The 15,657-nt window shown below is 37.6% G+C and overlaps 2 protein-coding genes across 4 annotated transcripts in view; both read left to right on the top strand.

Moving 5' to 3' along the window:
* The window catches only part of klc1a (kinesin light chain 1a), a 40,281-nt gene extending 34,136 nt beyond the window's left edge, over window positions 1–6,145 (top strand). The window contains 2 exon segments of the mRNA XM_029461426.1: window positions 1,096–1,162; window positions 2,153–6,145. Coding sequence (XP_029317286.1) covers window positions 1,096–1,162; window positions 2,153–2,218 — 133 coding nt within the window. The 3' untranslated portion in view covers window positions 2,219–6,145.
* A 776-nt stretch (window positions 6,146–6,921) lies between these two features.
* zfyve21 (zinc finger, FYVE domain containing 21) lies at window positions 6,922–15,177 on the top strand. Of its 3 annotated transcripts, none has more exons than XM_029461343.1 (8): window positions 6,922–7,099; window positions 8,703–8,753; window positions 9,094–9,262; window positions 11,308–11,383; window positions 11,830–11,921; window positions 12,151–12,204; window positions 13,703–13,833; window positions 14,053–15,177. In XM_029461343.1, exons 1-8 carry the CDS (start codon window positions 6,974–6,976, stop codon window positions 14,086–14,088), a joined length of 735 nt encoding a protein of 244 aa, XP_029317203.1. In that variant the 5' UTR covers window positions 6,922–6,973; the 3' UTR covers window positions 14,089–15,177. The 3 variants fall into 3 exon arrangements, with proteins under 3 accessions (XP_029317203.1, XP_029317204.1, XP_029317206.1); XM_029461346.1 differs by lacking the exon at window positions 6,922–7,099 and adding an exon at window positions 7,821–8,443; XM_029461344.1 differs by lacking the exon at window positions 12,151–12,204.
* Window positions 15,178–15,657: the final 480 nt, after the last annotated feature.

The following is a 15,657-nucleotide window of genomic DNA, read 5'->3' as shown; positions in this document are numbered from 1 at the left end:
TTGTATTACCATTATTGTATTACTAATATTACTAGTATTATTTATATTTATATATATATTTATATATATATATATATATTATATTTTATTTCTTATATATATATTTTTTTTCTTATATATTTTTTTTCTTATATATATATATAATTATATTTATTATTATATATATCATTTTATTTATTATTATATATATATATATATATATATATATATATAATTTTATTTATTATTATTATATATATATATCATTTTATTTATTATTATATATATATATATAATTTTATTTATTATTATATATATATAATATTTTTATATTGTATATAATATATAAGATCCCAGTTCTTGTCAGGATGGACGTGTTTCTGCAGTGTGACTTTACTGACTCAACTCAAGTTTTTGTCCAGGCATGAATGTGTGAAGGTGCATGAACTTCACTAACGTGTAAATATCAGTTTACAGCAGATTAATAAAAAAGACTTGTTGCAGATTTACTTCAGTAATTATGCTGGTGCCACTTTCTAATAAGGAACCTTTCATAAAGGTGTAACTAACAAGTTATTAATGTCTAACACGTCCTTTACAGCTGTCACATGTTGCTCACTTTATATTAACGCAGCAACAACACAGAAAAATAATAAAGTCACAAGTAATGTTTCATGCACAAATGTTGGAAAATGCTGTTTTCAGCCTCTTAAAAATGATTTCCTGCTTTTCCCTGATATATATATATATCGTATTAAAGTGAACACACGTCAGTAAATCATCTGTAATTAAGGGTTTTTACAAGAAACTGCAAAAGTTAAACGGTTGTTATCTTTTGCTCCGCAGCACTTCTCTGCAGATATATTATTTTAACAGCGATTTACATAAAACAAGAGCTTATTTTATTATCTTCCATGATTATAATTATCTCACTTGAGAAACGGCGTGTTGTTAGAAAGTGGCGCCAGTTCAGACGTATGAAGCGTTTTTGTGAAACTAACCTTTGTGTGAAAATATCATGTATGTCATTAACCAACACAAACATCCTCACCCCTGACCTCTGACCCCTGACTCCCCTCACCCCCCCCCACCTGCGTGCATGTCACCTGGGTGCAGCATGAAGCGAGCCAGCTCTCTGGGGGTTCTTAACGTGGCGGACAAGGCTGCGAGTGACCATTACCAAGTAAGGCCTGAGTTCGTCTTTCAGAAGTTAAGGAAAGGTCAAAGTTCAGTCTCTAAAAACCTCCTTAAATATGTTGGTTTACAGTCATAATGTTTTTATTATATTTAATATCTGCAGGAACGCAATTAATTAAAGGTGAAAGCTTCATTTAAAATAACGATATACGTGACCAAGTTAATGAGAAAACCCCCCGATCCATTTTTATAATCAATTAAAGGCCATTTATCAAGCAAAAATACTAAATAACTTCTTAAATATGAGAATGTTTCTGCTTTTCTCCGATTATATATGACTTTAAATCAGTTTATAATGAATAAATATATAATCTGTCACAGATTTAGAAACTAAAGTGCATAAAAAGTCGATTATCGTGCAGAAGATTCTCACCAAATATCTGAGAACTGGTTTGTAAACATTGTAAAGCACCGACTGAAGGAGCATCAAATAAAGAAATACTGAGTTAACTCTTCACAAAGAGCCTTAAAACAAAGCGTTATTATTATTCATTATATATATTTATTCTGCTCGTTTCTCTCATCTCCCAAATCGCAGCGAGTGAAAAGTGAAACTACTGACACGAACACTAACTTCACACGTCATCACTTTCACTAATCAACACAAACTATTAACGGTGGGAATGTTTCTTTATTTCACACAAAATCACATCATGAGCCCAAATATACAGTCACAATAATAACTTTTATTTTATTTAACCTGCTTAAATTAGATTCATTTCAAAGGGAGCCTTTATACTTTACTTTATTTTATTTATCCCATTCAGAGGGAAATAACGTACTTTTTACTTTCTCTACATCCGCTTTAGTTTTATGAAAATGTAGATTATAAATACAAAGTATGATAAACATTATGTTTTTAAACTACTGAGCAATATATATATATATATATAAATAAAGTAATTACAACGAGCTCCACGTTTACCAGCTGCAACATTAAAGTGACACGTTCATGCATCAATCTTTTTCTTTCCAGGAACGAAATAATCGTCTGAGTAAAAGTCGCGACCTGAGTGCCAGCCACACCGACCTGGCGCATTGAAGGTGAATCGACCCTGGAGGGGGCCCGAGAGGTCACTTCCTGTCCGGACCCTCCTCGCTGTCAACAGCTTTGTCCTTCAGCATCGCCACATGTTCAGGTTTCAACCTTTCACTGCACTGTCTGGAGGTTTGAGGTGTTTTTACACGTCGAGGAAGAAGAGGAAGATGAACCTGCTGTGTGTGTGTGTGTGTGTGTGTGTGTGTGTGTGTGTGTGTGTGTGTGTGTGTGTGTGTGTGTGAGTGAGAGTGAGTGCCCTTTCAAATCAGTCCTTTTTTTATTATTTAATGCTGTCGCTTGATTGAAGGCAGATGCCGAGTGGAGCTTTAGCTTCACAGACATTTCTCTCACGAGTCGTCGGTGCAGATAAAGATGAGCTCAGGTTGTTTTAGCGATGTGACGTCACACGAAGGGACTAAACCTGCATAAAACCCACTGCAAACCGTCCACTTTCACTTGAATATTCAGAATAATGAAAAGGAAATGTGATTATGTTTTCGCAATATGGAAAAAAGAAGCATTTTGTGAATACCAACAGGCTCAAATCTCTCAATTTGAACGTTAAATTGACAAAATCGAAGATATCGGTGCATAAATTCTGCTGATAAATAAAGTTTATTGGAGAAGTTTTCAAATGATTCCAGGATCAGAGACGGTTTCAGTGTGCTTCCTCCACGCGTTGTGTTTGATGTGCACCACCTACACGACGATACATACATCAGTGATACTGAACTCATGAAGGAGTGAGTTCATTCAGTCATCTTTTCACCCACTGAGGTTTAAGTGAAGCACTGAGAGACAGAAAAATGTTTTTATCAACTATAACTTCAGAAAACTTGTCCAGCAATGACGTCTCTCTGTAGGCCGACCCGGACGTTAGCTTAGCTTAGCTTAGCTTAGCTTAGTTTAGCTTAGCTCTGCGCTACATCTGCAGATTTCCAATGGAAGTTCTGAACTGTGTTTTTGGATTAATTAAGAAAATAAGATCTGTGGCAGATTAAGATTCACGATATTCACACGAGACATTTGACGATATTTGAACCACATGACGAGACTTTAATTAACCCTTAAAGACAAACGCTTTGGAAACCTGTGGAGGGAAAACGCAGAACTTTTAAGAATTGTTTGACGAAATTGTTCCATCTTGTGATTTTGCTTTTTGCTGTATGAAGTTTACATTTGTGTTTTTATTTTGTAAATTATGTTTTATTTGTTTCTGTCCTCGCGCTGCTCTGAAGAGTTTGTCTTTAAAAATAAATAAATAAAAACCTTTAGATTAAACGTTCCTTAACGTCGAGGTCGAGCTCTGAGATACGGAGGCAGCACGACGACTTTTTATTGGTACATGAAGGCCGACCGACTCTCAGGATCACACGCTGACTGCAAAGTTAGAGCCCCCCCACACTTTCACACATACTGTTACAGCATTTATCTTCAAGACAACACTTTACCACGTCAGTAAAGTCGAACCAAAACTGTGCAAATTATGAATTATTTAAAAGAATACTTCTCATCATGCGAGAGTTATTCCAGAGATTTAAGATATATATTTGCTATTACCAAAATAGGAGGGAGTATTCCTCCTATAGCGAGTTCTAACTATAGAAATAGCTTCAACAAGACAATACAGTAAAAAAACACATTAAATAAGAACAAAAATAGATGCAAAGTAGTTAATATGGAAGTAAAGAAACGACAAAATTACCATTAAATTAAATTAAAAGAAAAACTGAAACTTTAAAGAGTGAATAAAGGAAAAGTACAAGTGTTGAAGCCATCTTCAGACTTCTTTGGTTCCATGTGTGTGAACGTGTGTGTGATGAGCAGATAGTCGAGAGGGATCTGCACTGGAAACATTGGATTGACCGGAAATAAGGAAAACTGTTGATTTTTGTACCGACTTCCTCAAATCCGATCTTGTAGTTGCTGCATTTGCTGCATATTAAGTTGCTTTTTAATGTTAATGGAGAGTACGTGAACTTTTAGGGGTGTGTTTTCCAGCAGGGGTGTGCAATAAGCTTTTGTTTGACTTGTAAGAACTCTTCACATCTTCTGATTTCATGGAAATTAATTAGAATCTCGACCGAAGAAGAGAATTTAAATAAAGGCTTTCAGTCCAAAATATTATACGATATAAATCTATTAAAAAGAATAAAGATGAAGCCCTGGTTGTAAATATAAAACGCTGAAAAGATTTGATAACTTGAATCATATTCGTGGAAATCTTTCCTTCTGTGCCGGCAATAATTTAGTCAAAGTCGCAGAGATTTTTATAAATGTTAATATTTCGTTCTTTTCTTTGTAGCGGTGATTTTATCGGCGCTGTTTGTTGCAGAGTCGAGTTGTTGAAGCTTCTTGTCGACTGTTGATCAGTCGTCTTTAATCCTTGTTGTTTTATTGTTCCAGGCTCCACAAAGTAACGAGGCACATAACTTAATGTCTGAAGGTTTTCATGGACTGGGCAACATTTTGGGCAACTTTAAACGGGCAACTCCTTCAGCAACTGGCAACAAAGTGATCAAGCGTTGATATATTTAAATAAACACGTCATTTAATGTTTACAAGTTCTAGACGCAAAGTTATATGGAAGTCAAAATATCAATTAAAGACTGAGTTAAAATGTATAATCTGAATTTATGTGGTTTTAAGAATTATTTTAAGTTTACAAAATACAAATTGAAATTATGCAACTGGAACATATTTTTTTATTAATATTTGGACACAATTTTCTATCTTAATTTGTTTGTAAAATAATGTTTTTAAAGTTGCACAACTTGAAATAACCTTCGGGAGAAGCGGAGAATTTCACATAAAAAAAAAAAGAAATGTAAAAAAGTAATAATTATTAATAACATAAATAAATGTATATTTAAAAAAAAGAAATATTTGTAAATGCTTTAAATTCAGTGATATTCAACAATAATTATTCAGTGTTTTAAAATTTTAGATTAAATTACTTGTAAGATTAATTTGGCCTTTTTTTGCTTCCGTACATATTTGATGGAATTTACTGTTCCGGGTAAAAACGTAATATTCAGAGAAAAATCTTCTACATTTTAGTAATAATTTATAATTTCCTCACAATGTAATCGTTGTGGAAGCTTGTACTTGTTACTTATCGGTAACGATATTCCCTCTGTGTGTAAAGCAGCATCGTCACGGACGCTGTTGCCCCAAAAAAGTTGCTCCAACCGTTGCCCTGTTGCAGAAAACCTAAAGTCTGTCCTGAAACTATGACTTCTAATCAGTTTTCAACAAACAAGTGGTGATTATGATGACGTGAATGTACATTTATGGGTTTATGGAAGCGCGTTGACTTGATGTGTTTCTTGTTAGAGGTCAAAGTCTCTCTGTCCGTCCTTTTGTTGCAGTTTTTTTATTTCTTCTTGTTAATTTCATTTGTGTTTTTTCTGCTCCCTGTCTGCAGACTGTGTTGCTGTGTGGAGCGCTGAAGTGGACGCTTAGATAAAGTAAATGCATCACAAAATAGACCCAAATCAGCCGCTCCACGACTCAGACGCTCCACACACACATCCAGTCTCCTAAATCTACATTTCTACGGGCACAATACTTAAATACAAGATTGAATGTCAAGTTGTCCTCCATTGTTTTTTGTTTTGTGTGTAAGGTGAAATTATTTTAAGGACGTTGTGCTTCCTACGAGGTAACATCGTGAAAGCGTCTCCTCTGTATATCTCGCACGAACAGAAACTGTTCCTGGATGAAACTGGCAGACATGTAGGCTTTTATTGTTGTGGTGACAGCTAGTCCTTTTTATTATGGTGTTGTTAGAGAGTAATAACAATACAACATAAAAAACTGTGAGATGTTTTTTTATTCTCTAATTTCTCTGTAATTGTTGGGACGTTTGTCTGCAGACTGATGCTCTACTACGCACCCTCTGTATTTGAATAAAACGGTTAAATTCATGATGTTTGTACTGTGATTTTTAATATTTAATTTGATGTGGAGCTACAAATACATTTATGCAAGTACTGTAATTAAGCACAACAATTATGAGCTACTTTGTACTTCAGTTTTATATATTATGAAGTATTTACACGGTAGTTTTCCAACTTTTACCAAAGTAAAAAGTCTGTACACTTCTTCAACCTCTGGTGGTTGTACAGTCAATACTAAGTAAGTTTTTTACTCCACAGCTACGGCAACAATTTGAGGAATAAAGAAAGCCAATAAGTCCATAGAATATAACGAAAGCTCATTTTGAGCACCATTACATCCTGAAATAAAACCAGAGACTGTAAAACAAAATACATTAAATCAATTAAAAATTAAATTAAAATGACATCAAATTGAATAAAAAAAATTAAAATCTAAATATCAAATGTACTTCACAATGTGTTTTGTGCTTTTCGGTTAGAGAGGTTGTTTAGGGATGCATAAAAACATACAAAATAATTCTGAAATTGTTTAATACAGTCATTAAAAAACAAACATATAAGGTCTTTAATTGAGTAGCAGCAGCTAAAACAACCCCAATAATTTCAGATATATAAAATCTTAAATCCCTCCCTGTAGCAGTTTGTATATTTTAGGTGGAGTATCATTTTATTCTATTATTTGTATTATTTATTTATTTTAATTTTAGGTGGAGTTGTAAAAACCAAAACACTCCACTGAACCCGACGCACCACGTGATATCAGTTCTGTACTCTGATTCGTCAATCACTCCCGAAGAGGGCGTGGCCAGGCAGACAGGAGTTTGTGGCTGAAGGAGAAACAGCTGCTAACAGGAAAATGTCTGCGGTGCCTGATGGGAAGAAACTCGTCCGGAGCCCGAGCGGTCTTCGCATGGTGCCCGAAAACGGCGCCTTTAACAGCCCCTTCTCCCTGAACGAGCCGCAGTGGGTCCCCGATAAAGAGGTGAGACGAGGCGGGGAGAATTTGTTTGACAGCGAGAAGCTATCTGAGCTGCGGAGCCCAGCGAGAAGCTAGCTAGGATGTTAAACTGCGCTATTCCGGTTGAGACTTTTCAAAATAAATTTACTGTTTGCGAACTCAACAACTGACACTAATATATCAAGATTATAATGTAAAGGTAATCTTAAATAAACATGATGTGGTCCCGTATTATGTTTTGATTAGTGGCATTGCTTTCAGACATTAAACTTTATAGTTATTTTTGTATTTTAGACAGATTTTTAAATTAGTTACATACTTACATTTAAATGTAATGTCGCAGGAGACATTTTACTGCATAGTTAGAACTTTACTTTTGATTCTTTTAATGTGTTCATCACTTTGATATTGCAGCTGGTGAAGGTGGAGCTCATGTTTAATTACTTTACATACTGCTGGGTAGCTTGATTTGTAATAATACAGAATAATTTACTAGTTGATTCTAGTTTGTATTAATTATCTAAATCTACAAAGGAACTAATAGCAAACCTATTTAGTGGAGTAAAACATGTACCTCATAATTGTACTTAAGTCCAGTACTTGACATGTACATAGTTCATTTTAACCTCTTACTATGTGACTATTTTTAAAGGTGTCGTGGGTAACGCGCTTTTATTTTGGAGGTAAAGCCTCCAAACATCCGGTTTCCTCCGTGCTAGCTGTGGCTAACTTAGCACGGCGCTGGACATCGCAGTTGGCCCCGGGACTGGGCGTTAACACGGCCAGCCTGGCAGCGAACACAACCTGTTAGATAACTAACTAGTTAACACTTTAAACCAACTAGTTAACAGTTTAAACTAACTGTCAGACGCAGTTCTGATGTTAAATGTTCACCGGAAATGGCTAAAGTGAAAAATCAACCGTTGTTTTGTTTGTTAGCTAACAGCTACGTCCACACATAGCTTGTCAAATTGTAGCTAGCTGTTGCTATGCTAGCAGCTTTCTGTCTGTTTGTGTGGCAGTAAAACAACAGGAAGAGGCAAAGAAAGACCCCAACTGTCACTGAACTACAGCAGGCAAAGTTAATCATTTCTCTGCGGCTGGTTTCTGTTCTCCATATTAATCTGCAAGCAGTGTATAAGAGGAATAGGCATGACTATAATGTGTTATAATAAGTATTATTTATAAAGTAGCAATACCAACTTGGAAAAACATCCTGCACTCATTAAGTCTCAAACATGGCTTTAGAAAAGTCTGTAAAGTTCACTCTTAATTGTCCTGCATGGGAAATTTAGCTTGCAGCATGTCAAAAACAAATCAAAATAGACAGTAAAAACTGGAGAAAAAAGTTAATTCACAATAACAACTGTAAGTAAATAAAGTAAAACAGTCTTATACATCTCTACACTTATATTTCTGATCTAAAAGTGAGGGATTATATATGTTTCTGAATATCTTTGGGTTTTGGGCCATTTTAAAGACAATAATTATCTTACAGCAACAATACCAACATGTCCGTAAATCCTCTTTTGTGTCGTCGATGACTTGATTCTAGGAAAGCTATAAAAAACCTGTTGAACTTGACCTATTGTGTAACTTCCTGTTCTTCCTCTTTCCTGTCTTCCAGTGCGGGAGATGTATGCAGTGTGACACCAAGTTCGACTTCATCAGAAGAAAGGTCTGTTTTGTTTTTGCAAACACAACCATGACATCAAATCACAGATTGATCTGACTGACGAGGAAGACGCATGCACTAAGGAAAAGAAGACGCACTGAGGGCTCTGTGGGGACGACTGACTGTAGATCTGTGCCTCTGCTTAGTCCACATTCTTTGCATATTTGCTATAAAATACTTTAAATAAAGAAATCGGCTGTTGTTGCAGAAATAAGACTTAATTAATGTGTTCATTAGTTAATGAATAACCTCATGGGGATGTCTCACATGTCCTTCTTTTAGGAAATATTCTGTTAGCGTTGAAACTGTCAGTGAACGTGACTGTGTCTCCTGCTTCCTGCAGCATCACTGTCGGCGGTGCGGTCGCTGCTTCTGTGATAAGTGCTGCAGTAAGAAGGTGGCGCTGCCCCGCATGTGTTTCGTCGACCCGGTGCGGCAGTGCGCCGAGTGCAGCCTGGCCTCCCAGAAAGAGATGGAGTTCTACGACAAGCAGCTCAAAGTGCTTCTGGGAGGTGAGAAGTTCGACCTCAGATTATTGTTTTATGACATGCTAAGGGTGCAAGATTCACTTTGCACAGATTACAATGTTGCTATGGCTGGTACAACATCTACCTGCCACTGACTGTGTGTTTATGAGGTTATTGTTTCCCAGTTTTCACCTCTTTTCCAAACTTTCTTTTACATTTGGTGTGAAGGCAGCTTCCACATGAGTCATAGTAAAGAACAGCTGTGTACACATCCGCACAACCTCAGTGTTTAAGATTCTACTGTATGAATTATTAAACAGCCTAAACTCTCCTGATCTCATCGAAACAGACAATTCTTCAGGGCTTTGAGTTTTTTGCTAATTTTTGACCATTTTTCCTTCATTTATCCAATCTGCGAGTCTTGATTAATGTCATTATCGAATAATCTACATATTATTTTCTCAATTAATCGAATAATTCCAGTGCATAATGACATATTTTCATTGTTTGTTTTATCAGAGCAACTGTTTAAAAACCCCAAATCATACAAATCAAAAAGAATAACGTAAAATCTGCTCATTTGAGAAGCTAAAACCAGAAATATTTGTGTTTTTATTTAGCTTGAGAAGCGACTGAAACGATTAATGACTCATCACAATATTTCCCGATTGATTTTAAATTGCCTCATTGATTAATATTAATAACTTTTTTTATTTAAAGCACCTTTCAAAACTACCTTCAACACAGTCGATATAACTCTGTGCAGTGATTTAAAACAAGGATCAAACTTACAGGTTGCAAATGTTAAGAATAAGTTCCAGTCGCTGATTCATAAATATCAGTTATATATGATCTGACACACGTCACATGACACACGCTGCTCGCTCTATACAAGAGGCAGGAATACGATGAAAGAGTGCCCCGGCGTCCCCCCCCCCCCCCCCGGCCTGATAATGCATTGTGTTGTTGTGGGTCAGTGCGTAGCTATAAATACGCAGCAGCAGCTCTTAATGAAAAATCCATCAGCAGCCCGGAGCTGCAGGAGGACGAGCGGCTGAATGTGACGTGAAGTCTGCAGCAGGACGGAGTTCTCGCTGCATCAGCACGAAGCAAACTTTATTTATTGTGTTTGTGTTGCGAGGTTTTGATGAATCCTAAAGCAGGAACTTTAATATACAAGTTTATTTAATTATTCAACCTTTAGTTTCAGCTCAAGCAACTATGCTACCAATAAAAAGTTCAAATCTAATCGCAGAATCAGGCCTGAATACAAACAGTGATTTAAAATGACGAAGAATCTCCAACTTATTAAATGTACTCTTAACGATAAATCGACTAATCAAACTATTTTGATAATAAAATTATAATTTTTCATGCAGAAATGGAAGAAAATGCAGTTTTCAGCCTCATAAATGGAGATTTCCTGCTTTTCTTTGTTTTATATCTTATTAAAGTGAATATCTTTTGGTTTTAAACTGACGAAACAAGATATTTAAAGACATCACTTTGGACTCTGAGAAACTGGGATGGACATCTTTCTCTTTTTTCTAACATTTTACATCAATTCATCTAGAAAAGAATGAATTAAAAAATATTTTAATTAATTTATAATGAAAATAATCTAATTTAATTATTAACTGTACAATATTTAAATATAAAAATGGAAATATTGGTATTTAAATCAGGAAGTATTGGATCAAAGAACATGTGAACATATAGAAGCTAACAATTACTGATTATCCACTAAAATGTTATTTAATTAATGCTCCTCACAACTTCCCAGAGCACAAGGCGACATCCAACCATATGCATTAAAACGTTTCCTTTTGAGTTTTGTGGTCCGGTCGGTCTTTTCTGCGAAACATTGGTGCAAAATAACTTTATATATTTATACTTGGTGTGTTTTTGGTTGGTGCTGCATTATTATTATTATTATTATTATTATTATTATTATTATTATTATTATTATTATTATTATTATTATTATTATTATGGCCCAAATGTATATTTGTACATATAATTGCAGTGTTACAGATGCTGCAGAGGTGAATGTTTAAAGTTCACCACATGTGGACTTCTTCTGTTTCCAGGTGGGACCTTCGTCGTCACTTTGGGAACGTCGGAGAAGTCTGAAACTATGACGTGCCGCCTCTCCAACAACCACAGGTGAGCTTCTTAACCCCAGACTTCCCTTCTCCGGGCCACATCCTCCAGCTCCGACTGGGGGATCCTGAGACGTTCCCAGTGAGGAGATATAATCTCTCCTACCGAGTCCTGGGTCTTTCCCGGGGTCTCCTCCCAGCTGTACCTGGAACACCTCCCTAGGGAGGCGCCCAGGTGGCTCCTTACTAGATGAACCACCTCAACGGGCTCCTTTCAACGTAAAGGAAAATGTTACCGCTGTTCTTCCAGAATCAGCGTCCTGGTTACTGAATAACAGTTTTCATGGGGACTATTTCTTCAGGAGAAAGTAGTTCCAAACAAACGGCAAACTGAATTCTATTAACGCTGATTGTATTTGAGGCAGAAATGTGGATGAATGTTCCCTTTAACCAGCCAACATTTAGCACATGGGTGTTCAACGGGAGGTCTTCTTTTCATCCAAACGCCAGGTATCTGTTCCTCGACGGGGAAAGTCACTTCGAGGTGGAGTTGTCTCGGATCTCAAGCATGCAGATCCTGACAGACGGGTCGAGTCCAGGAGGTGAGGCAAACAAAGCACACCTGTTGGAATCAGAATTTGAATATAAAAACATATAAAGTCTACTGCTTCTTTTCTGTTGTATGAATTACTGGGAATGATGGGGGTTGTTTTATGGGATGGATCCACTAACCAACTGAGAAATCTCTTTTTTCTCTCCAAACTAACACAAACAAACTTCTCCCCTCGGCTGCTTTGCCTCTGGTGGCTCTTCTTCTTCTTCTGGGCTCAGAGAATGACATTCACACTTACACCAGTCTGCTGGACACTCAGTATATCTCTGAAGGTCAGCTTTGGGTCGCTCATCGCCGTCACTCCATCCTTCCTTTTTTCTTTTTTGTTTCCAGATCTGGTTTCTTTTGGCTTTTCTTCTCGTGTGCATGAAGCTGAAAATGAAACCAAAGAAACAATCCTCCATCTTTTATCTGCAACGTTTAGACAGAATGAGTAGACATGCACAAGCTGTTCAGTGCCGCCCTAAAGATAATGTTCTGCTTTATGTTTTTACACCTCACACATGTTCCCATGGTGCAGGCGTCACTATAACTCTTCCTCCTGCAGCACACACACACACACACACACACCTTTCATTACGTGGTGTCTTCTTATTATTCACCTTCTGATAGACGCTCATCAATCGTTGGTGCTTCATTTCATTTAGTTTTTCTGTTCTCATTGATTTATAAACCTTTTAATTGTTAGATTTTTACTCTTTGTTGTTGCATCTGTGTGTTTGTGCACGCGTTCATCATTTTTAAGGGTTTGTTATTAATATCGAGGGATATCTTGACATTTTTAGTTCTTCTGTCCCTCAACATGTAACTGAAACACCTTTCTCCCCTGTGCATCATTGATGCAATGACCTGCAGGTGTTTCTAAAGAGACAAGAGAGAGACTGTGAAATAGACTTTATTCGAGTTTACAAAGTGTCAAACTTCTTCCCCAAATTATTTGGGAGGCGAGAAAAGTAACAGACTTCAAAATGTCAAGATAACTTTCTTCAAAATGTCATCGAGTCTGCGCTGAAGACTCCGATCCGTCTCCTGCTGCTTCTGAAAGACTCACAAAGTAAATGCCCTTTGACAAATAGGTTCAGTTTAATCCATCAATCAATTTAATCTGTGTGTGTGTGTGTCTCTGTGTGTGTGTGTGTCTCTGTGTGTGTGTGTGTCTCTGTGTGTCTCTCTGTGTGCGTGCGTGTGTCTCTGTGTGCGTGCGTGTGTCTCTGTGTGTCTGTGTGTCTGTGTGTGTGTGTGTGTGTGTGTCTCTGTGTGTCTGTGTGTCTGTCTGTGTGTGTGTGTGTGTCTCTGTGTGTGTCTGTGTGTCTGTGTGTCTCTGTCTGTCTGTGTGTGTCTCTGTGTGTCTGTGTGTCTGTCTGTGTGTGTGTGTGTGTCTCTGTGTGTGTGTCTCTGTGTGTGTGTGTGTGTGTCTGTCTGTCTGTGTGTGTGTCTCTGTGTCTGTGTGTGTCTCTCTGTGTGTGTGTGTGTGTGTGTGTGTGTCTGTCTGTGCGTGTGTGCGTGTGTCTCTGTCTGTGCGTGTGTGTGTCTCTCTGTGTGTCTCTGTGTGTGTGTGTCTTTGTCTATGTGTGTCTGTCTGTGTGTGTCTCTCTGTGTGTGTGTGTGTCTCTCTGTGTGTGTGTCTCTGTGTCTGTGTGTGTGTGTGTGTGTGTGTGTGTGTCTGTCTGTCTGTCTGTCTGTGTGTGTGTCTCTCTGTGTGCGTGTGTGTGTCTCTGTGTCTGTGTGTGTGTGTGTGTGTGTGTGTGTGTGTGTGTGGTGTGTGCGCAGGAGGGACGTCGCGGGCCAGCGGCATGCTGCTCCACTACAAGCCGATGGGCTCTCAGGACGCGCAGCAGCTCCGCATGGAGGCAGCGGACGACAAGAAGGCGTCCGCGCTGTGGTTGGCTGCGATGCACAAGGTACGACAGACTCATGCTGCCGCTGCACAAACGTGTTTAATGAAGTCTGTAAACATGACTTCATGAGATGTTGATTTCTCCTGAGCTGAACTTCTGTTGTGTCTCAGAGAGTTCTGGAACATGGAGAATGAATGGCGAGTGTGTTGCGTGTGACTGCAGCTGATGTTATATCATCATCCTGCGTTAACACGCTTCTTAACACGTCCGTCTTCCTCACAGGCGGCCAAACTGCTGTATGAAGCTCGGGATCAGTGAGGTGCAGGACGCCTGCAACACCTCCAGGCAGAGCACACCCAAGTGTTTAGCACCCGGTCTCACCGGGCTTTGGTATCGTTTGGATTTTTATTAACGCCAGTTCTGCTTCTGATTCCTCATCGGTTCCAGTGCTTCATCGTGGTAATCTGCAAGAAAGGTTTATATAAAAAGGAAAGACTTTGTTACCTCTATAACCAGTACTTTGTACGTCACGTTTACCACAAATAGGCTGATTGTTCTTTCTCAGACTTCTTTCATCCTCGTTGATTTACACATAAATGGGGACACGCAGCGTTAATGTTTCTACATGAATAATGAAGAAGCGCAGGAAGTAAGAAGTTTCCCAACACGAGTGTCTGTTGATTTCTGGGAGGCTTTTAATTCCTGAGCTTTTACTTTCTCAGATTTGGGAGTTGCACCGTGATCCTCAGATACTTCCCGTTGAACATGTATAACACCCACGAACATCTTCCATAAGTTCAGAGATGCAGTAACCCCTCCGACAGAGGCACCGTGGTTTTAAGAGTTTTATATGCTGCACTTACAATATTTGTTTCTGGGATTTTAGTTCCTGGATGAGACACTTAACGGATCCCTGTAGGGATATTTTATATGATTTCATTTTGCTGACCCTCCGTCCACAGAGGTCAGAGAGCGTCTTTGCTCAAAGGACCTTCAGCAGGACGGACGCTTTACGGTTGAACCCAGGTCTTGCAGATAAAGCATCGTCCCACGCAGGTTAAAGGTCAAATCAGAGTTTGTTATTTACCAGGAAAAAAAGACCAAGTTTTGTGCAGGATTTAAAAGGCATTCTGGGAAATGTAGGATTTTGTAACTGAAGCAGAAACAAGAAGAAGCATGTTGAAGAAACTTTACAGATTTATCCACAACAACAACAGCGTGTGATCGTTCCTTTAAGAGACCTGCTTCCATGACAGATGTTTCTGTTTCTTCTCCGTAAATTATTACATTAATAACTTCTCTATGCTACAATTATTTACAGATTTACATCTTTAGACATCGGCGTCTAAGGAAACTACAGACTGTTCACTGATTCTAGTGAAGACATAAATAAATGCTTTAAATGTAGTTTCATGTATTGAAGTTTTGTATGAGCTATTTTGTTAACTATTCCTACTTTAACACGAGGTGTGTACGTACTCGCTTACTTTTTACAGCTGAGCTATGACTATAGTTTTTGTAACACTTAAACAGTCATTCCTTTTCCTTTTGCCCGGAGCCACAACCAGGAAGTGAAATCAACCAAATGCTGTTCAGTTCTGGTTGTTGGTTGGTTTGGTAGTTAGTTTCGCTTCCGAGGACCTATTTAAACAAGACTTATATGTTGAAAGTGGTGAGAGAATTTTAGCCAGTGCAAGAGAAAAACATCCGCCCCAATCGACATATGTTGAAAATATTTCTGAAAGTTGACCCTTGTTTGTGCCTATTATTATTATTATTATTATTATTATTATTATTATTATTATTATTATTATTATTATATACTAATAATTATAATTATTAGTATAATAATTATTATTATAATACTAATAATAGTTATAATTATTA

This window comes from Cottoperca gobio, chromosome 22, assembly GCF_900634415.1.
Source record: "Cottoperca gobio chromosome 22, fCotGob3.1, whole genome shotgun sequence".
In the NCBI taxonomy this organism is placed as follows: Eukaryota; Metazoa; Chordata; class Actinopteri; order Perciformes; family Bovichtidae; genus Cottoperca; species Cottoperca gobio.
Note: the sequence above shows the minus strand (reverse complement) of the source record. Positions and strands in the feature narration are given on the sequence as shown.

Coding starts and splice junctions, on each gene's coding strand:
- zfyve21 (XM_029461343.1), top strand. CDS start 6,974: ATGTCTGCGGTGCCTGATGGGAAGAAACTCGTCCGGAGCCCGAGCGGT. Junction 12,205..13,702: donor CACTCAGTATATCTCTGAAG/GTCAGCTTTGGG, acceptor GTGTGTGCGCAG/GAGGGACGTCGCGGGCCAGC. Junction 13,834..14,052: donor GGTTGGCTGCGATGCACAAG/GTACGACAGACT, acceptor TCTTCCTCACAG/GCGGCCAAACTGCTGTATGA.